This window comes from Hyperoodon ampullatus (assembly GCF_949752795.1).
Source record: "Hyperoodon ampullatus genome assembly, chromosome: 4".
Lineage (NCBI taxonomy): Eukaryota > Metazoa > Chordata > Mammalia > Artiodactyla > Ziphiidae > Hyperoodon > Hyperoodon ampullatus.
Window position 1 is genome coordinate 52245734 of NC_136917.1, and position 22603 is coordinate 52268336.

At 37.8% G+C, this 22603-nt stretch overlaps 1 protein-coding gene across 1 annotated transcript in view; it reads left to right on the forward strand.

Moving 5' to 3' along the window:
* The first annotated feature begins 2162 nt into the window (after positions 1–2162).
* LARS1 (leucyl-tRNA synthetase 1) overlaps positions 2163–22603 on the forward strand; it is a 67965-nt gene continuing 47524 nt past the window's right edge. Inside the window, exons 1-7 of the mRNA XM_079703912.1 lie at positions 2163–2252; positions 8922–9040; positions 10864–10951; positions 11349–11429; positions 13308–13445; positions 15930–16091; positions 16727–16839. Of these exons, the coding sequence (XP_079560038.1) occupies positions 2247–2252; positions 8922–9040; positions 10864–10951; positions 11349–11429; positions 13308–13445; positions 15930–16091; positions 16727–16839 (707 nt within the window). The 5' untranslated portion in view covers positions 2163–2246. The remainder of the gene's footprint in view (positions 2253–8921; positions 9041–10863; positions 10952–11348; positions 11430–13307; positions 13446–15929; positions 16092–16726; positions 16840–22603) is intronic.

A 22603-nucleotide genomic window follows, 5' to 3' on the forward strand; every position in this document is an offset into this window, starting at 1 on the left:
CTCCACCTTTACTGTCACCACTAAAGTCTAAACTACTGTCACCTCTCACCTGGACAACTGCAACAGCCTTCTGCTTCCAGTTTTGCTCCCTTTCAACCCTTCTTCAGAAAGATCTCTATGAAACACAAATGGGACCATGTCCCTTCCTTACTTAAAACCCTTCCATGGCCTCCCATTGCTCCCATAGCTTCAGTGTTTGCCTCTTCCACTAGAAGGAGGTGACTGCACTTGTCTTGTTCAAGAGTTGTATTTCCAGCATCTAGGATAGTGCCTTGTATATAGTATAAGTGAATTAAATTTTTGTCGAATGAATGAAAACCAAGTGACCCTTGAAAAAAATATTTGTCACTTAAATAGGAAAATTAAAAAGAATGCAGTTGGAGGCATGGGGGTAGGTTTTTCATAATTTTCATAATTTGTCATCACACAATCACTTGTTTATTTTCTTCTTTATTGGCTCATGCACTTTAGACTGTAAGTTCCATGAGGGCAGGGGCAGTGTCTGTCTTGTTCCCTACTATACCTTACCTCTATGTCATGTTCATAGGAGGTATTTAATAAGTATTGGTTGTATGAATAATTTCAATAACCAACGTGGATTGGAAGCTGATGAGTCAAAGATGACAAATAGTACTGGTTAGGGCAGAATTGGAACAGGAAAGCCTAACCATAGTTATAAGAGCTGTGGATGATGAGGATTCTTTCATTCATTCAATAAATACTTATAAGGCACCTACTATGTGCCAGACACTGTGCTAGGCAGCCTCTGCTATCATAGAGCTTAACTCTAGTGATAAATCAACAGGCAATTAAAATTCAGTGAGATAAATTTCCCAAGGGAGGGCAGAAAGCGGGTGCTTCAGAGAATATTTAGGAACGGACGTTCAACCCAGACTTGGGCTGTCAGGAAGTGATGTCTAAATGGTTAGTAGCTACAGGTACAGAGTGTGGAAAGTGATGTGGAGTATTTGTATGTGTAAGAGCCTGGAGGCAGGAGAGCCACTGGTAGGTTCTCTATAACCTAAGGTTCATTCTTAACTTCCTTTCATCCAACAAATTTTTATTGAGCCCATACTACGTGCCAGGCATTGTGTTAGGCCATCATTAAATTTATATTTCAAAACTAATTGTTGAAAAATGTAAATACAATATATATTACACATATATAATTCAAAATTTATTTTTGTTAAAATTTTTATTAAAAATTTTTTTCCCTCTATTCCATTAGGAAGACACACTTCTGGGCTGGGCATACCTCCACCCCTCCAAGTGCTTTGTAGATCCTTAAGGATTATTTATTGAATTAATAAAGGAATGCATGTGAGAGTAACTAATCTGACCACCAGAAAGTAAAAGTTTTGGATCAGCACTTTTCAATAGATCTTTCTTTGATGATGGAAATGTTCTATATCCGCACTGTCCAGATATAGTAACAACTAGGCACATGGACTTTCCAGCACATGAAAAGTGGCTAGTGCGATTGAAGAAATAAATTTTAAACTTTACTTAATTTTAATTAATTTAAATAGCCACAATGTGGCTAGTGACGAGTACTTCAGACAGCTCAGTCTTGGTTGGTGACACGGATGAAACAGTCTGAGCTTGGCACTGGGACCAGGTAGAAGGCTTCCAGCCTCTCCTTTGATAAAATGGAGATTGTTAATAAACGGCTATAAAATGTCTAAATTCTGGACTTTTGAATGCCACCGACAGTGATAAATATCTGTGCACAACGGCAACGCATAATTAGCACCTCAGTCACTGAAGACGAATACACCTTGCATCCTGGCATCCTGACAAGACACCCGACCCAGCTCCACACGGTGAAAACGCTGAACGCGGGCTATCCCCACGTCACTCAGGGCGCCCTCGCGGCAGTCTGCGACCCCGAACTGCATCATGGGCTTTGTAGTTCAACATGCTCATGACGTCACTACCGGTTCCCCTCTGAGTGGCTTATCGGGTACACTTCCGTAGCCTGTTGTCCTCTGGGAAATGTAGTCAATAGATATCTGCAGGACGTGGGGTCTAGGGGTCTGGGAACTACGATTCCCAGCAGGCTATGAGATGCCCCCGGAGGTACTTAATTAGTGAGCCCGTGATTGCCTCATCAGGTGCGAAGTGTGTGCTTTAGTGTCGTGGTAGGCCTGGCTTCCCAGAGAGGGAGGGGAAAGGTTGTAACCACTCCTTTGAGGGGGATCACCGAAGTCACCGACGTGGGTTTGCACAGTCGGACGGGCGGCGCCATGGCGGTGAGTTTTGGCGGGAAGAGGGTCCGCTAGGCCAGGCCTTGGAACCCGGCTGGTTACCTGCTTTCGCCAGAGTCTAGGGGCCCCATGTGGTAGCCACTGTCCTGAAGGGAAAAAACCCTTTTCCAAAGAAAGGGGAGGCCTTGCCTCCCACGTTTAAGGCTTGGCTGTTGTGAGGATGTGCCTTTTCTTGCTAGGTGATGAGCGAGGCCCTGATATCTTTAACTTTGTAGACTACTTCATGTAACGTGTGTTATTTCACCAAAGTTTCTAAAAACTGATTTGGAGAAAGAGGAGTATGTGACATTGATATCTCCTTTCAACAAAAAAATTTTGAGCACCTCTTTGTAAAGTAGACAAACATTTCTGCATTCATGGTGTTTACGTGTGTGCGCGCTACATTCTAAAGTATGTGGTAAAATATGTCAGGTGCCGGTAGGTGCTATAAACACAAAAAATAGATCAGGAAGGGGGGGATCAAGAAAGGCTTTGCTGAGGTGGCATTGTGGCGGAAGGTAAGGGAGCAAGCCATGCAGCTATACGGAGGAAAAGATTTCCGGGCAGAGCCAACAGTGTGAGTGGAGTGAAAAACAAGGAGGGTTGTATGTGCAAAGGACTGTCATCCAGGGGGAGGTGGTGATGATGATGATGATGGCGACGTGTGTGTGTGTGTGTGTGTGTGTGTGTGTGTATGTATGTATGGGGGGGGTAGTTGTGGTGGTGGTTGATTGGTGGGTGGATGTAGGTCATATAAAGCCTCGTAGGTCCTGATTGAAGAGTGTGTTAAGAATGAATGGGAAGAGAGAGACTGGAGATAATGAGTATGGACAACGCTTCTGAAGAATTTTATAAAGGAGAGCAGAGGAATGGGGTAATAGATGAAGGTTAAAAGAGGGTTTTTTTTTTGTTTGTTTTTGGTTTTTTTTTAAGGACAGGAGAAATTATATAGTGGTTGTATGCTTTTGGAAATTGTCCTGTAGAAAGGGAAAACTGATAGAGAAAAGTGATGTTCCTGTATAGAATAGAGGGGGTGAGATCAGAGCTACTAAGAAGTAGAATTTTAATTCATTTTGTCCCATTCTGGAGCTCATTCTCTTAATTATTGTACTATTTGCAATTGTAAACTATGGGGAAATTTCTTTTGCAAGCACCCTCCTGTAATGAAAGTTTTCTAACTCTGGAAGAAACCTTACCAATAGTAAAGAGTATAAGATAATAAACATGGAGTAGCATGGATATAAAATTAGTTTTTATATTATAATTGAATTTGTGAAGAGCAAGCAATGTAATTTCCTTCATATCATAGGAATATTTATTTTATAGAGGTTTTGACAGTTTTAATACTTTTTAGTTACATGTCAGACTTATATCTGGGGATTTGTTGTAATAAATATAATAGTCAACTCTAAATTTTTTATTGTTTTAAAAGTTTTCATTTGGAAAATTTAAATAGTGAACAAAGTAAAAATAATAGTGTTATGTACTTCCATGTGCCCATCACCCAACTTCAATAATTGGCAGTTCAGGGCCAATCTCATTTCAGTCGTACCTTCCCCAGAGCCTCCTCCTCCACCTGTCAGGATTCATTTTAAACAAATTCAAGGCGCTGTATCATTTCATCCATACATATTTCAGTAAGTTTTTAAAATATCATGAGGTATTCTCTTAAAACATAACCACAGTGCCATTTTGACATCTGATAAAAAGCACATGATGTCTAGTTGTCTCTCTGTGATAATGGTTAGCATTATTGAGCATTTAACATGGGGCCAGCACTATGCTAAGTCCTTCATGCTTATTATCTCTTAATCCTCATAATAATAGTACAAGGTAGATATAATTATTATTCTCATTTTATAGATAGGGAAATGGAGGCTTAAAGAGGTTAAGGATCTTGTCTAAGTTCTACAGCCAGTGGTGCTAGGATATGGCCAGAGTACTAGAGAAAGCAGAAATAAAAGTAAGAAGATGAGGGTTTTTGTCCAGCTGACCATTTGCTGGCATGATGATCTCTGAGCTTCAGATTCATCATCTTTGAAATGGTAATCGCTGGTCTGCCCACTTCTTAGGGCGATTGTTGCCCACCTCTTAGGGTTGTTGTTAAGATCAAATAAGTTAATGTGCATAAAAGTTTTAAGAATTGCAGAATACTATGAATATATGGAAAAGTTTATTATCTAGTTCAGTGGTTCTTTACTGGGGGTGATTTTTTTTTTTTTTTTTTTTTTTTTGCGGTACATGGGCCTCTCACCGCTGTGGCCTCTCCCGTTGCAGAGCACAGGCTCCGGATGCTCAGGCCCAGCGGCCATGGCTCACAGGCCCAGCCGCTCCGCGGCATGTGGGATCTCCCCGGACCGGGGCACGAACCCGTGTCCCCCGCATCTGCAGGCGGACTCCCAACCACTGCGCCACCAGGGAAGCCCTACTGGGGGTGATTTTGTCCCCCAGAGAACATGTGGTCTGGAGACTCTGGATTATCACAACTGGGGGTATGCTACTGGCAGCTAGTGGGTAGAAGCCAGGGATGTTCCTAAACATCTTGTGGTGCCCATGACAGCCCCTGAAAACAAAGAATTATTTGGCCCCAAATGTCAATAGGGCCAAAGTTTAAGAACTTTGCTCTTGTTAAATAACCCTTTACCTAATTAAAATAATCAATTGTTGGGAATTTCCTGGCTGACCAGTGGTTAGGACTCTGTGCTTTCACTGCCGAGGGCATGGGTTCGATCCCTAGTTGGGGAACTAATATTGCGCAAACCAAGCAGTGTGGCCAAAACCAAAACAAAACGAAACAAAATGAGACAAAACAGCAAACCAATTGTTTAGTTGAGTAACCAATGAAGAAATTGAGATCAAGTGACTTACTCAAAGTTATACAACAAGTTGGTGCTGGGGCCAATATCAGATTTCATTACAATTGACCTTTGAGTTTTGAGGAACAAGTTTTTCTGAGAAGCAGAGACCTCAGAGAAGAGCTTTTGTGCGTTTAGCATGCTCAGTACAGTGAAAAGAAACACATAGTTCTAAGTAACTTGTGAAGACTGTTGCTTTCATGGGTGGTTGATGTCATTTTTAAGCAAAAAATATTTGTCATGTAACTTCTGTGTCTATATTAGCATTGGATGTGGTGCTGAGGTGACTATAAATGTTCTAAAAGTTGCTGGTTCCAGGAGTTTACAACCCAGCTGGGTAAATATCAGGGATTATTTGGTTGCATGCGGTGGAAGCCAACTCAAGTTGGTTAAAGGAAAGAGGAATTTACTGATGATACCGTGGGATTTCATATGACCCATGACCCTAGGATAGGAGGTACAACAAGGCTTCATGAGGCCTTAGATACTTTTGCCTTTGTGGGCTGCTTCCTCTGTAAAAAAAAAAAAAAATATTAGAAATTATATTTGACAAGTGTGTTGTATAAAGCCAGATACATTAATATTATATATTAAAAATTTTTCTTCTATCCAAAAGTTTAAGTTTTTCTTCTGATTTTAAAAGATATTAAAATATTTTGATGAGCTCCTAGAAGTATTGTGGGCCCTAGGCAGTGTGCCTGTTCCACCTACAGATTAAGTTGGCTATTAGGAGTTGTACAGGCTGTTTTAAGGGCCAGGTGGAAGTGACTTACTTTCTTCTGCTCAAAACTCCTTTGCCAGAACCCAGTCCCATAGCTCCAATCTGTGAATTCTCCTGGAACCATGGAAGAGTATGCTTAACTGCCTTTGCTGCACTACCCTAAGTGAGGTTGGACGTCTGTTGCTGAGGAAGAAAGGGAGGGAATGGATATCGCATAGGCAAACTGTCGTCTCTGCCATAGATTTTTTTCAAATGGTAGTTCTTGCACGTTAGAATTGAAAACGGGTCAGCATGTATAGGAATAGAGAGACTTACTTATAACGTACAGGTTACTTGTTAAAAAGAGGATTTTGCAGTACGAGGGGGCCAAGGAGCTGAGGGTCTAAATGAAGTTGGTTGGTAGCAGGAATGGAAAAGAGTGAATAGATGGAGGGCCTTATTCGTTCTTGGAAAAGGAAATTCCTTATGCAGCCACATTTAGTTTTATGGAAATTCTTGGGAAAGAGTCCAAATTGCTTAGCAACTTGACTCAAATATGCAACCCAGTTCTTAGTCTTAGGTTATTTTGTTATGGCCATGGTATGCAAAAGCTGGCAGTGTATTTCTTTTTTTAAATCTTTAAATGTTCAACAAATATTTGAGAGCTGCTATAAGCTTAGACATTGAGGATATAATGAGAAATGAGACACAGTCCCCACTGTGAACAAACTTACAGTCCTATGGGGAAGACAGACTGATACTGATACTGCGTGATTAGTGCTATCATAGAGTTAATACTGGTAGGTAGGAACATATTAAGAATGGTACCTGATACACTCTTGGGGAATCAAGGCAGGTCATCAGCTGAGACCTGAAGGATGAGGTAGCCAGGCAAAGAGATTGGTGGGGTATGAGGGCAGAGAGAATAGCTTGAACAAAGGCCCACAGGGGAGAAAGGGAGCTTGGCACACTTGGGAAAGTGCAGGTGGCTTAATAGGCCTGGAGTGGTGGTGAGAGGGAAGAGGGAGGGGCCTGGCAAAGATGAGATAAGAAGGGCCTTGAGTGCCAGGTTTAAGAGTATGGACTTTATCCAGAGAGCAGTAGAGAACCTCTGAAGAGGAATTGACTTGATCAGATTTGTGTTTTGATATAAGTTCTACTCACAGCAATTACGATCTGGTCAGGATTTATAGAAATAAAAAATTTACTTGTCATTTTTATTTTCCTTTGGTGCTAGAGAAACTTATGTCCGTGACTTTTCAAATGTGGAATTCTTTCTTATTTCCTCTCTGCCTTTGTGGCAGGGTTCTTTTAATCCATCATTGCACCTCCCCTTGTAAGCTGACATTTCATCTTTCTGTTGTTTGTCCTCTTCTATCTTAAACTTGCTTAAAAAAATAAAAAGGAGGGCTTCCCTGATGGCGCAGAGGTTGAGAGTCCGCCTGCCGATGCAGGGGACACGGGTTTGTGCCCTGGTCTGGGAAGATCCCACATGCTGTGGAGCGGCTGTGCCCGTGAGCCATGGCCGCTGAGCCTGCGCTTCCAGAGCCTGTGCTCCGCCACGGGAGAGGCCACAACAGTGAGAGGCCCGCGTACCAAAAAAATAAAAAATAAAAAAATAAAAAGGAATAGTAAACTTGATTTACTAATCAAATCCTTTGATTTAAAATAAAGAAAACTGAGGGAATTCCCTGGTGATCCAGTGGTTAGGACTCTGTGATTTCAGTGGGGAAGGCTGGAGTTCAATCCCTGGTCGGGGAGCTAAAATCCCACAAGCCGTATGGCATGGCCAAAAAAAAAAAAAAGAAAGAAAGAAAGAAAGAAAAAAATATATAAAACTGAAAATAGTAAAACAGATTTGACAACTCTATGGTAGGTTTGTACTGAATCTTACCCAATTTTAGTACTCTTATTTTTATTACATAATACACAGGGCATATTTAAGATAGTTATTGAAGAAATAGTGGTAAGTTTAGGGTTTTTTTTTTTAATTGCACAGAAGTCCCGTTTGCATAGTACTTCAAATTTGTGTAACCATTTTTAAAAATAGCTGTCTAAAAATCCAGTATATCTGTGATATGAGTAGAAAGCATGTTTTAAATTGTTGAGTGGAAGAACAGAGGGAGACATGACATGACTTGGCAAGGTCACTTGCCCAGTAGGTTGTAAAGGTATTCAGTATAAGTAGACCCAGGGTATTTTCTCATTTGAAAATGCTGCAGAATCTGGAAATGTCAGCGTGTAAGAAGGGGAAGAAAATCTAATTTCAGTTCAGATAATTTTGTACAAGAAAATAAAATTCTAGAAACTAATATTAAGTTTTCAAAACAGAATTAGATTGTGTATGGTCCATTGGTATCCAGCTTTCACAGTTGCCAGTTACATAAGTCCCATGTTCCACCTCGGCTGTAGCACACTTGCTTTTAGTAGCTAATTCTTTTTCACAGAGTCACAAACTGAGAGGGAAGTTCTAATCCTTCTTCTTTTTCAGAGTTAGAGTGATCATGCATGTTTTTTCCTTTTATTTTCATCCAAGGGTGGCATAAGGGATGGTGGGAATGTTGCCAGGTAGATCCAATATGCTGGAGGCATGTTTGCCATTCTGTTTCATTTTAATTTCATATTAATAGCCTGTTAACCATTTTGCAGAGAAGTTCTTCATCAGCTTCCTTGAAAAAAAGAACACGCAGATGACTAATTCTCTCTCAGCCTCTACCCATTAGACCTCACCATCCTCCTTTGGTGGGCATAATTGCAGCTGGGCAAGCAGGCACCACACCATCCTATGCTTTTCTAAGTATTCATCTATTTTAACTAAATAGGAACATTTGACAATGGTGTTATATTGTAGTATCTAATTAAAAACAAGTATTTCACAGCTTTTTTATTTATTTAAGTAATTCTTTAGTCATCCCTTTGACATCTGAAGTGGATAACCCTGTCAGGTCATGATAGCCCTAACTTTTAGTCTTACTCATTTAAATTTCAAGATAACCATGGAAAAATTAATCTGTCAGTAAACAGCTCAGTTCTGTGTGAACCCAGATTTTTTTTTCTTTTTTTTAAAGCAAGTCTGCTGAAATATAGAGTGTATTATTCTATCTCTTTTGTGTCCAATAGGAAAGAAAAAGAACAACCAAAGTGGACTTCTTGAAGAAGATTGAGAAAGAAGTCCAACAAAAATGGGATGCCAAGAAAGTGTTTGAGGTCAATGCATCTAATTTAGAGAAACAGACTAGGTGAGTAATAGTTTGTGAAATTCTACACCTTGTGTTTCCAGAACCATTGGCTGCAGGAACTGCTCTGTGGAAGGAATAAGGCAGATTGTATTTACAATGTCTGAAACAGGCTGAAGGAGGTAACTTCCACTTTCTCTATTTCAAATTAGCATCCTCTTTCCTATGAAATCTTAAAGGATTTTTTCCTACGTAAAGGTTTTTTTAAAAACTAATATTTTTCATAGTTAGACAAAGGAAAATGTTTTGAAGTTTTATCTTTGCTGACTGATAATAGCAAGTCATTCTGTTACAGAGATTCATATTATAGTGATAATTACCTCCAAAGGCACAGATTATAAATTTTGAAGGATTTCTGTATTTAAAGATCTTATTTTATAAATCTGTATTGCCTTGATGTTAAGAAGTGTTTATTAGAAGACAGACCATAGATAATGATATGATACTGGGGAAAAACAAAGTAACTGCTGCAACACAGCACCACAGTAAATATATGCATCAATTATACGATGTGTCGCAATTTCAGATATGTTGGACTGTAGAAAAATGTGCTTCTTAGAGTTGAGGAAATGCACTGACAAAAATAGCAATAATAGTAGCTAATATTGAACAGGTATTGTTCAATACGCCAAGGCAATAGGAAATATGCCATTTTTTAACATGCATATTCTCATTTAATGTTCTTAGTAAAGCTTTAAGGTTACCAATATTTTAATTTTTGTTTTATTGATGAGTACACTGAGACACAGAGAGGTTAAGTAACCAGCTTAAGATTGCATAGCTAGGAATTGACAGGGCTTGGACTTCTTATCAGGACTTTCTGATTCCAAAATCTATCCTTGCTACTAAGTTACACTCTAATAGAATTTTTTTTTTTTTTTTTAAAGAGAGGAAAAGAATTTGCTCTAATACAAAGTCTCTGGTGTTATACTTTAAACTATAGTTTGAAGTTTCTATTTGGTTCTAGAACTTTGGTCAAATCTAAGGTAATTTAAAGTAATCAAAAGTGAATTAGAAAGTGCTTTTGCTCAGTGAAAGAAAATGAACTGAAGAAACGTAGAAATAGAACACTGAATGAAAAAAGCTCACAAGTGAGTGAAACTAAATGATGTATCATTTAAAAGCATAGACATATGTGCAAACTATTCAAAAACAAAGGAATGACAAAAGTAAATTTCAAGATAATGGTTCTCTCTGGTGGGAGGGTGGGGAGTAGCACACAGGTAGCTTCAGTGAGTTCATAAGTGGATGGTGTGTTTACAGGTGGTCATTTATGAAGCACAGGTGTGCTTTATAACTTACGTATATCTGTTAGATACACTTGATTCATAGAAAAAAGGAGTATAACATAATACATTAAGCAGCTTTAAAAAGGTGCTTTTTAAGGGAATTTACCACATATCGTATAATTTTGAGGATGTTTTATTTTACCTGAGAGGCTTTGAATTGCTTTATATATATCTAATGAAAGCATATCTCATTTAATCAGTAAAACAGTAAATCCAGTCTCCCTATTAATTTTTTTTTAAAGTATATCATTTTTAACTCAGTATTTTAGCTTAAGTTAAACCTCCAGTATTTGCTACAAGGATATTTAGTTCTTTAATAGCCACCTATAAATATCTTAGTTTTTCTAAATCAAAAACAAGTTTCAATTTTAGAGAGCTTTTAATTTCTGGATTTATAAATTTAATTTTCAATGTCTGTTAAGTAACCAAAATTTAAACAAGTTATTTACAGTGTGTCCCCTTGACCCCACCCTTAATTGTAAAAGGAGTTTAACATTTTCTTTTTTGTACTTTCTTTTTTACATGATTGTTTTGCAGCAAGGACAAGTACTTTGTAACCTTCCCATATCCATATATGAATGGGCGCCTTCACTTGGGACATACATTTTCTTTATCCAAATGTGAGGTAAAGCTTCCTCTATGTTTAATATAATGGGATGGGAGGGTCTTTAATAAATACTATTTTAAAGAAAATGGCATCTATAGAATTTATTTCCTGTTAAGGGAACTTAGAATTCCTTAATTTTAAGCATGGTTTTTATGTTAAAGTAATTTAATTTTTCTATTTTCACATGCTGTATGTGTGTGTGTGTGTGTGTGCAGGGGTCTAGGTATGTATACATGCTCATAAGTAATTTCTAGGTTGGTGAAAAGACAGGAAAAAAAGGATAACTTTGGAATGACTATAAAATCTAACTGGTATTCTAAAGGAAGATGTGAGGAGGAAGACAAAACTGATGATCTTTTTGAAAAGTCAGAATTTTGTATTCGTCTAGCATTTAAATTTAATTTTTTTTCTATAGTTTGCAGTAGGGTACCAGAGATTGAAAGGAAAAACTTGTCTGTTTCCCTTTGGTTTACACTGTACTGGAATGCCTGTTAAGGTAAGATTGCTTTTGGGCTTGCTTTGTACTCTTTTTAGCTTAGAGCAAATAGTAATATCCAATTCAAGAGCTTGAAATAGGGTTTTCAAATATGTACTTCTATATTACGTTAAAGTGTTTTTTGAAGTGAACTGAATTTATTATCATGAAAATTAATTTTTAGAAAACATTTGGAGAAGTGCTTAAAGGGCACACATTAAGGTCTAAGTGATTTCTAAGTAATGCTCATATCTTTTGGTTCTTTATGTATTCATATTTCTGTTTTAGAATTAGATAATAACTACTAACAAGTAAAATGGGCAGTGTTTTGTGCATTCATGGTGTATATAGGCTATTGGCATAAAATAATGAACAGTTCTATCATATTTTGGTCATTTTTGCAAGTGTCTTAAATTTGTCATAAATTTATAATAAAAATAATTTTCAATAAACGATGGGCAAGATAACTACAGTTGAAAGGATTCCCTAAATCCTTGGGAATTGGGAAATATAACTCATTTCTTTTTTATTCTCCAGTCTTTTATTTTGTAAAATGTCCAACCTATAGGAAAGGTAAAACGATAATACAGTGAGCACCCATGTACCCTTCACTTATAGTTACCAAGTATTAACATTTGCCACAGTTGCTCTAGTTCTGTCTCTCAACATACAATACGTGCACACTTTTTGTCCCTTTTTCTATGAACTCATTGAAAGTAAGTTGGCAGACATCATGATGTGTTACCCCTAAACACTTAAGCTTGAATCTGTTGAGAACAAGGGCGTTCTTCTACATTGTCATAGTCCCATTATCCACTCCAAGAAATTGAACATTGATGTATCCTTTCTGGTGGTGTTTTCCTTTTTATTTTGTGGATCACACTTTGCATTTGGTTATCACCAGTACTACATTGATGAGGTTGGAACTTCCCACTGTATCACATCAAAAGTCATATAATGGCAGCTTGTGTCATTTTAGTGATATTAAGTTAATAACGGCCAGATTTCCTCATTCTAAAGGTAACTTTTTTATTTTCTAATTAAAAACTAATCTGTGGGATGATACCTTAAGAGCCTCTGAATATTTGGTTACACAGTAACTCAGTGGTTTTAGCATCCTTTCATTATCCTTGTCTTTCAATTATTGAATTTGTGGTTGTAAAATGGTGACTTTCTAGTTGTCTCATTCTTTCCCTATTTGTTAGCTGAAATTCTTCATAGAAGTGTCCCCTCCCTTTTTTTTGAAATTCACAATTCTATATTTGTATTTTTCTCATAACTTTAACACTGTCTACTTGGTGTCATCTTTGTTTGTGACAGTGGACTCATTATGGTACAGCTGAAAAGAGCTGGGGTTGAAAGTGCAGGTTCATGTTGTAATTCTGCAGCTTACTAGCTTTATAACCTTGGATAAATCCCTTCATCTTTCAGTGTTTGTTTTCTAATTAAATGTCTGTCCTATCTACCTAAATTACAGAGTCAGGGTGTTTTTTTTTTTTTTGGCTGTGTTGGGTCTTTGTTGCTGCGCACGAGCTTTCTCTAGTTGTGGCGAGCAGGGACTACTCTTCATTGTGGTGGGCAGGCTTCTCATTGTGGTGGCTTCTCGTTACAGAGCACGGGCTCTAGGCACTTGGGCTTCAGTAGTTGTGGTGTGAGGGCTCTAGAGCGCAGGCTCAGTAGTTGTGGCGCACGGGCTTAGTTGCTCTGTGGCATGTGGGATCTTTCCGGACCAGGGCTCAAACCCGTGTCCCCTGCATTGGCAGGCAGATTCTTAACCACTGCACCACCAGGGAAGCCCCAGAGTCAGTTTTAGTTGGCCATAGAAACAACAAAAAAACTCAAATTGTTTCCACCTTGAATTTTTAACTTTACCGTCTCTAATGTTGTGTTTTTTTGTAGGCATGTGCTGATAAATTGAAAAGAGAAATAGAGCTTTATGGTTGCCCCCCTGATTTTCCAGATGAGGAAGAGGAAGAAGAAGAAATCAGTATTAAAACAGAAGATATAATAATTAAGGATAAAGCTAGAGGAAAAAAGGTTTGGTGGTTTGATGATACTTATTTTGGTTGAAGTTTTATATTTATATTTGTCTGATTTATATGTACATTCCCAGTACTAGCATAGTACCTGACACATAAAAAATACTCAGTAATTTTTAAAAAGTAATAAAGCAGAATTATCTTTCTCACTTTTTGATTGCCTTTTTTTCCCCTTTTTACTTTATTTTGAAATAATTTTAGACTTATAGAAGAATTACAGGATTGTACAGGGTTCCCTTAGAATCTTAACCCAGTTACATCTTATATAACCATGGTGCAGTTCTCAAAACTAAGAAACCAACATTTGAACAATACTGTTTAAGAAACTACATACTTCATTTGGATTTAACAGTTTTTCCTTAATATCCTTATTCTGTTGCAAGATCCAGTCCAAAATCCCATTTTGCATTTCCTTGTCATGTCTCTTCTTCTGTCTTCCATGATCTTGGCACTTTTGAAGAGTACTGGTCAGATAACTTACAGAATGCCCCTCATTTTGGGTTTGTCTAATGCTTTATCATGAGTAGATTGAGAGGTGATGTGTCTTCAATGCATCGTATCAGGGAGTATAAGATATTGATATATCTTATTACTGGTGCTGTTAACCTTGATTATTTGGTTTAGGTGGTGTCTGTTAGGTTTTTCTCCTGTAAAGATTTCATTTTTCCCTTTGTAATTCATGTATGTTTTGGGAGAGATGCTTTGAGGCTATGGAAATAATACCTTGTTTCTTTTTTTGTTTTTAAACCATTGCGTTGTATACTTTATTTTTTAAAGATTTTTATTTATTTATTTTGGCTGCACTGGGTCTTAGTTGTGGCACTCGGGATCTTTGTTGTGGCATGCAGGATCTTTTAGCCACATTGTGTGTGGCATGTGGACTTATTACTTGTGGCATGCGGGCTTCTTAGTTGTGGCATGTGGACTCTTAGTTGTGGCATGCAAACTCTTAGTTGTGGCATGCATGCAGGATCTAGTTCCCTGACCAGGGATCGAACCCGGGCCCCCTGTGCTGGGAGTGCGGAGTCTTACCCACTGGATCACCAGGGAAGTCCCAGTATCTTATGTCTTTTTATATATTTGCTCACTAATTTTAGCATTCATCAGTGGATCTTCCCTGCAACGGTTATTGCTGCATATTTTGTTCTAATGGTGATTTTCAGTTTCCCTCATTCCTTCTACATTTATTATCTGGAATTCTTCTGAAAGGAAAAGTTGTTCTTTCTCCCCCATTTACTTATCTATTAATTTCTTTTTTATATCAGTGTGGATTCATGGATATTTATTTATTCTTTGGGTTATAATCTAATCCTATTAGGTTTTTTTGAGTTATTGTTATTGCTCAAGTTGTTCTAGCAATGGCCATTGGGGGAATCTTTTAGGTAGGCTCTTATGTCCATTTGACATGCCCCCATCATTTTTTCTTTTTTCTATTTCTTTCTTTTTTTCTTTTTCTTTTTTTTTTGAGCACTTCTATACATTCAGGTGCCACGAGATGCTCCAGGCTCATTTTGTATTTTCCCTATTTTAGCCCCAGAGTCAACCACTTTTCCAAGGAGTCCTTTTTCCTTTTATTGAAATATGGTATTTAGAAACTAAGTTCCGAGTGCTAGTTATGCTCATTGTTTCTAGGTTCTCTCAGTAGAAAGAGCAAGGAAATATATGTATGTCTACTAACCCACTTATATGTATGTGTCTGTATTTATTTCTTTATACATTTAAAAAATTTCTTAATATTTTTTAAATGAGGTTTTTAAAAAATTAATGTAAACTCTTCCTTCCTTCCTTCCTTCCTACCTTCCTTCCTTCCTTCCTTCCTTCCTTTCCTCCCTTTCTCCCTCACTCCCTCCTTCCCTCCCTCCTTCCCTCCCTCCTTCCTTCCCTTCCTTTCTTCCTTCCTCTCTCTCCCTCCCTCCTTTCCTCCATCTCTCTCTCACTCTTCGCAGTGTATCATTGTGTTGGTTTGACAAGTGCATGGAGTCATGTTTCTACCACCACAGTACTATACAGAGCAGTTTCCTCAGCCCCCAGATTCCTTGTCCTACCTTTTTATAATTCAGCCTTTTTGCCTACCTCCAGTCCCTGGCATGTGGTTACCTTTTTGATATTGGTAAATATTGGAAAAGGAGGAAACTCTTGTTAGCAGCTTATTCATAACTAAAAAAGATGCATGTGGTATTTGAAAAAAGGAAATGGAGAAGGTTTGGTGCTAAGATCTTATCTTTGTGATGATAACTTTTTATGGTTCCACCTCTGTATTGATAGTTATCTTTGGTGTCAGAATACGGGTACCAGACTATACGGTCTGGCAAACAGAACAGTACATCCAGATCCTGCAGTATTCTGACATGTCAACAGTATTGTTTTAGATTTTAAAAAACTACCAAATAGGATTATTCACTTAAAATTACTGTGGTCCTGGAATTTGTTAACCAGTTGTTAGTTGTTCTTTGATGGAGTTTGGTTTTGCTGTTATTTTCAGAGTAAAGCTGCTGCTAAAGCTGGATCTTCTAAATACCAGTGGGACATTATGAAATCCCTTGGTCTATCTGATGAAGAGATAGTCAAATTTTCTGAAGCAGAATATTGGCTTGACTATTTCCCACCACTGGCTGTTCAGGATCTGAAGAGAATGGGTTTGAAGGTATGCCCATCACCCCCAGAGTTTAAGGAAATATGAAAAATACATTTATATTTGTGTGATTGAATGAGATTTGGACTACCTCTTAATTTAGAATAGTATATTCCAGTAATGACTCAGTACTGTTGTTGTCAGATTAGAACCACATGGGCCTCAATGTAAGCAATGAAGTACTTCAATATTTGTTCTTTTGGAATGTATATACATATATTAACAATTAGTAAAAAGGAATTCTATTCAAAGAATATGAAGAAGCCCACAACATTGTAAATCAACTATACTTCAATAAAATTAAAAAAAAAAAAAGATAAGAAGAAGCCCAAGTGTAGCTTGAATATTTAGGGATACATAAAGGTGTTATGTAAATGATCCTTCTTAATTTATTATAATTCCTGTATGTTTAATAGGTAAATATGTGTGTTTAAAAACTTACATATTAAGCACAAATTAACATAATAATTATGATGTATTATCTATTTAATAGGTGGAACTTGAAATTTTTTGGTTTCCTTTGATATTTTTGATATAATTCTAAGTTGGAAAATGAGGAGTAGAAGAGTAAATGATGGCTGGGAATTCCTGCTCATAGAGACCATATACATTGCTCAAAAATTACCTTTTCCTTTCTCCTTCTGTAGGTAGACTGGCGTCGTTCCTTCATCACCACTGATGTTAATCCCTACTATGATTCGTTTGTCAGGTGGCAGTTTTTAACATTAAGAGAAAGAAGCAAAATTAAATTTGGGAAGCGGTGAGTTTGTTGTCCTTTGGTATAATAAAGTAAAAATCATGTAATTCCTGCATTGTAATTCAGTGTGCCCCAGAGCCTTTTTCCGTTATCGTTTCTCTTTTTATAATTTCTCTTTTTGTTCTCTTGTTTCCTTTGTATTCCTTTTTGTTTGGCTGGGGTCTCAGTTCCTCTGAGCTGCTTAGTGTTTGTGACAAATAGAACCAAGGAGAATAGGGGTCTCACTAAAGATTCTCTCTTATGGTCTCGCTAAAGATTCTCTCTATGTTCTCACTAAAGATTCTCTTAAGTATTCTAGCCAAGTAGAAAAATAATATTATTTGTGTTTTAGTTTATCTTTTTGCTCTATAAAATCTTCTATAAAGTTCTTTCTTGATTATATGGACTCATTAGAAGCTATTTGCAATTAAAAAATTTTTTTTAAATTTAATTTTATTTATTTTTTTATACAGCAGGTTCTTATTAGTCATCCATTTTATACACATCAGTGTATACATGTCAATCCCAGTCGCCCAATTCAGCACACCACCATCCCCACCCCGCTGCGGCTTTCGCCTCTTGGGGTCCATACCTTTGTTCTCTACATCTCTGTCTCAACTTCTGCCCTGCAAACCGGTTCATCTGTACCATTTTTCTAGGTTCCACATATATGCGTTAACATACGATATTTGTTTTTATCTTCCTGACTTAACTTCACTCTGTATGACAGTCTCTAGATCCATCCCCATCTCAACAAATGACCCAATTTCATTCCTTTTTATGGTCGAGTAATATTCCATTGTATATATGTACCACAACTTCTTCATCCATTCGTCTGTCTATGGGCATTTAGGTTGCTTCCATAACCTGGCTATTGTAAATAGTGCTGCAATGAACATTGGGGTGCATGCGTCTTTTTGAATTATGGTTTTCTCTGGATATATGCCCAGTAGTGGGATTGCTGGATCATATGGTAATTCTATTTTTAGTTTTTTAAGGAAGCTTCATACTGTTCTCCATAGTGGCTGTATCAATTTACATTCCCACCAACAGTGCAAGAGGGTTCTCTTTTCTCCACACCCTCTCCAGCATTTGTTGTTTGTAGATTTTCTTCTTTTTTTTTTTTTTGCAGTACGCGGGCCTCTCACTGCTGTGGCCCCTCCCGCCGCGGAGCACAGGCTCCAGACGCGCAGGCCCAGCGGCCATGGATCACGGGCCCAGCCGCTCCGCGGCATGTGGGATCCTCCCAGACCGGGGCACGAACCCGTGTCCCCTGCATCGACAGGCAGACTCTCAAGCACTGCGCCACCAGGGAAGCCCCCTGTTTGTAGATTTTCTGATGGTGCCCATTCTTAGAGGTGTGAGGTGATACCTCATTGTAGTTTTGATTTGCATTTCTCTAATAATTAGTGATGTTGAGCAGCTTTTCATGTGCTTCTTGGCCATCGGTATGTCTTTGGAGAAATGTCTATTTAGGTCTTCTGCCCATTTTTGGATTGGGTTGTTTGTTTCTTTAATATTGAGCTGCATGAGCTGTTTTTATATTTTGGAGATTAATCCTTTGTCCGTTGATTCGTTTGCAAATATTTTCTCCCATTCTGAGGCTTGTCTTTTCGTCTTGTTCATGGTTTGCTTTGCTGTGCAGAAGCTTTGAAGTTTCATTAGGTCCAATATATTTATTTTTATTTTTATTTCCATTACTCTAGGAGGTGGATCAAAAAAGATCTTGCTGTGATTTATGTCAGAGAGTGTTCTTCCTATGTTTTCCTCTAAGAGTTTCAGAGTGTCCAGCCTTACATTTAGGTCTCTAATCCATTTTGAGTTTATTTTTGTGTATGGTGTTAGGGACTGTTCTAATTTCATTCTTTTACATGTAGCTGTCCAGTTTTCCCAACACCACTTATTGAAGAGACTGTCTTTTCTCCATTGTATATCCTTGCCTCCTTTGTCATAGATTAGTTGACCATAGGTGCATGGGCTTATCTCTGGGCTTTCTATCTTGTTCCATTGATCTGTGTTTCTGTTTTTGTGCCAGTACCATATTGTCTTGACTACTGTAGCTTTGTAGTGTAGTCTGAAGTCAGGGAGTCTGATTCCTCCAGCTCCGTTTTTTCCCTGAAGACTGCTTTGGCTACTCGGGATCTTTTGTGTCTCCATACAAATTTTAAGATTTCTTGTTCTAGTTCTATAAAAAATGCCATTGGTAATTTGATAGGGATTGCATTGAATCTGTAGATTGCTTTGGGTAGTATAGTCCTTTTCACAAAGTTGATTCTTCCAATCCAACAACATGGTCTATCTCTCTATCAGTTGGTATGCTCTTTAATTTCTTTCATCAGTATCTTATAGTTTTCTGCATACAGCTATTTTGTCTCCCTAGGTAGGTTTATTCCTAGGTATTGTACTCTTTTTTTTTGTTTGTTTGTTTTTGTTTGTTTGTTTGTTTTTTGTTTTTGCGGTACGCGGGCCTCTCACTGTTGTGGCCTCTCCCGTTGCGGAGCCCAGGCTCCGGACGTGCAGGCTCAGCGGCCATGGCTCACGGGCTTAGCCACTCCACGGCATGTGGGATCTTCCCAGACCTGGGGCATGAACCCGTGTCCCCTGCATCGGCAGGCGGACTCTCAACCACTGTGCCACCAGGGAAGCCCCAAGGTATTGTATTCTTTTTGTTGCACTGGTAAATGGGAGTGTTTCCTTAATTTCTCTTTCAGATTTTTCATCATTAGTGTATAGGAATGCAAGAGATTTCTGTGCATTTATTTTGTGTCCTGCAACTTTACCAAATTCATTGATTAGCTCTAGTAGTTTTCTGGTGGCATCTTTAGGATTCTCTAAGTATAGTATCATGTCATCTGCAAACAGTGACAGTTTTACTTCTTCTTTTCCAATTTGTATTCCTTTTATTTCTTTTTCTTCTGTGATTGCCATGGCTAGGACTTCCAAAACTATGTTGAATACTAGTGGTGAGAGTGGACATCCTTGTCTCGTTCCTGATCTTAGAGGAAATGCTTAGTTTTTCACCATTGAGAATGATGTTGGCTGTGGATTTGTTGTATATGGCCTTTATTAAGTTGAGGTAGGTTCCCTTTATGCCAACTTTCTGGAGAGTTTTTATCGTAAATGTTGTTGAATTTTGTCAAAAGCTTTTTCTGCATCTATTGAGATGATCATATGGTTTTTCTTCAATTTGTTAATATGGTGTATCACATTGATTGATTTGCATATATTGGAGAATCCTTGCATCCCTGGGATAAATCCCACTTGATCATGGTGTATGATCCTTTTAATTTGTTGTTGGATTTTGTTTGCTAGTATTTTGTTGAGGATTTTTGCATCTATATTCATGAGTCATATTGGTCTGTAGTTTTCTTTTTTTGTCGTATCTTTGTCTGATTTTGGTATCAGGGTGATGGTGGCCTCATAGAATAAGTTTGGGGGTGTTGCTTCCTCTTCAATTTTTTGGAAGAGTTTGAGAAGGATGGGTGTTAGCTTTTCTTTAAATGTTTGATAGAATTCAGCTGTGAAGCCATCTGGTCCTGGACTTTTGTTTGTTGGAAGATTTTTAATCACAGTTTCAATTTCATTACTGTGATTGGTGTGTTCATATTTTCTGTTTCTTTCTGGTTCAGTCTTAGAAGGTTATACCTTTCTAAGAATTTGTCGATTTCTTCCAGGTTGTCCATTTTATTGTCATAGAGTTGCTTGTAGTAGTCTCTTAGGATGCTCTGTATTTCTGCGATGTCTGTTGTAACTTCCCCTTTTTTGTTTCTAATTTTATTGATTTGAGTCCTCTCCCTCTTTTTCTTGATGAGTCTGGCTAATGGTTTATTAATTTTGTTTATCTTCTCAAAGAACCAGCTTTTAGTTTGATTGATCTTTGCTCTTGTTTTCTTTGTTCCTATTTCATTTATTTCTGCTCTTATCTTTATGATTTCTTTCCTTCTGCTAACTCTGGGTTTTGTTTGTTCTTCTTTCTCTACTTCCTGTAGGTGTAAGTTCAGATTGTTTATTTGGGATTTTTCTTGTTTCTTGAGGTAGTCTTGTATAGCTATAAACTTCCCTCTTAGAACTGCTTTTTCTACATTCCCTAGGTTTTGGATCGTTGTGTTTTCATTGTCATTTGTCTCTAGGTATTTTTTGATTTCCTCTTTGATTTCTTCAGTTATCTCTTGGTTATTTAGTAACATATTGTTTAACCTCCATGTGTTTGTGTTTTTTACTTTTTTCCCCCCTGTAATTCATTTCTAATCTCATAGTATTGTGGTCAGAAAAGATGCTTGATATGATTTCAATTTTCTTAAATTTACCGAAGCTTGATTTGTGACCCAAGATGTGATCTATCCTGGAGAATGTTCCATGCGCACTTGAGAAGAAAGTGTAATCTGCTGTTTTTGGATCGAATGTCCTATAAATATCAATTAAATCTATCTGGTCTATTGTGTCATTTAAAGCTTGTGTTTCCTCATTTATTTTCATTTTGGATGATCTGTCCATTGGCATAAGTGAGGTGTTAATGTCCCCCACTATTATTGTGTTACTGTCGATTTCCTCTTTTAGAGCTGTTAGCAGTTGCCTTATGTATTGAGGTGCTCCTATGTTGGGTGCATATATATTTATAATTGTTATATCTTCTTCTTGGATTGATCCCTTGGTCATTATGTAGTGTCCTTCCTTGTCTCTTATAACATTCTTTATTTTAAAGTCTTTTTTATCCGATACGAGTATTGCTACTCCAGCTTTCTTTTGATTTCCATTTGCATGGAATATCTTTTTCCATCCCCTCACTTTCAGTCTGTATGTGTCCTTAAGTCTGAAGTGGGTCTCTTGTAGACAGCATATATATGGGTCTTGTTTTTGTATCCATTCAGCAAGCCTGTGTCTTTTGGTTGGAGCATTTAATCCATTCACGTTTAAGGTAATTATCGATATGTATGTTCCTATGACCATTTTCTTAATTGTTTTGGGTTTGTTTTTGTTGGTCCTTTTCTTTTGTGTTTCCCACCTAGAGAAGTTCCTTTAGCATTTGTTGTAGAGCTGGTTTGGTGGTGCTGAATTCTCGTAAGTTTTTGCTTGTCTGTAAAGCTTTGATTTCTCCATCGAATTTGAATGAGATCCTTGCCAGGTAAAGTAATCTTGGTTGTTAGGTTCTTCCCTTTCATCGCTTTAAGTATATCATGCCACTCCCTTCTGGCCTGTAGAGTTTCTGCTGAGAAATCAGTTGTTAACCTGATGGGAGTTCCCTTGTATGTTATTTGTCATTTTTCCCTTGCTGCTTTCAGTAATTTTTCTTTGTTTTTAATTTTTGCCAATTTGATTACTATGTGTCTCGGGGTGTTTCTCCTTGGGTTTAACCTGTATGGGACTCACTGCGCTTCCTGGACTTAGGTGGCTATTTCCTTTCCCATGTTCCTTTCCCAAAAACTTCCCAGGGAAGTTTTTGACTATAATTTCTTCAAATATTTCCTGTGGTCCCCTCTGTCTCTCTTCTCCTTCTGGGACCACTATAATGCGAATGTTGCATTTAATGTTGTCCCAGAGGTCTCTTAAGCTGTCTTCATTTCTTTTCATTCTTTTTTCTTTATTCTGTTTCGTAGCAGTGAATTCCACCACTTTGTCTTCCAGGTCACTTATCTGTTCTCCTGCCCTAGTTATTCTGCTATTGATTCCTTCTAGTGTAGTTTTCATTTCAGTTATTGTATTGTTCATCTCTGTTTGTTCTTTAATTCTTCTAGGTCTTTGTTAAACATTTCTTGCATCTTCTCGATCTTTGCCTCCATTCTTTTTCCGA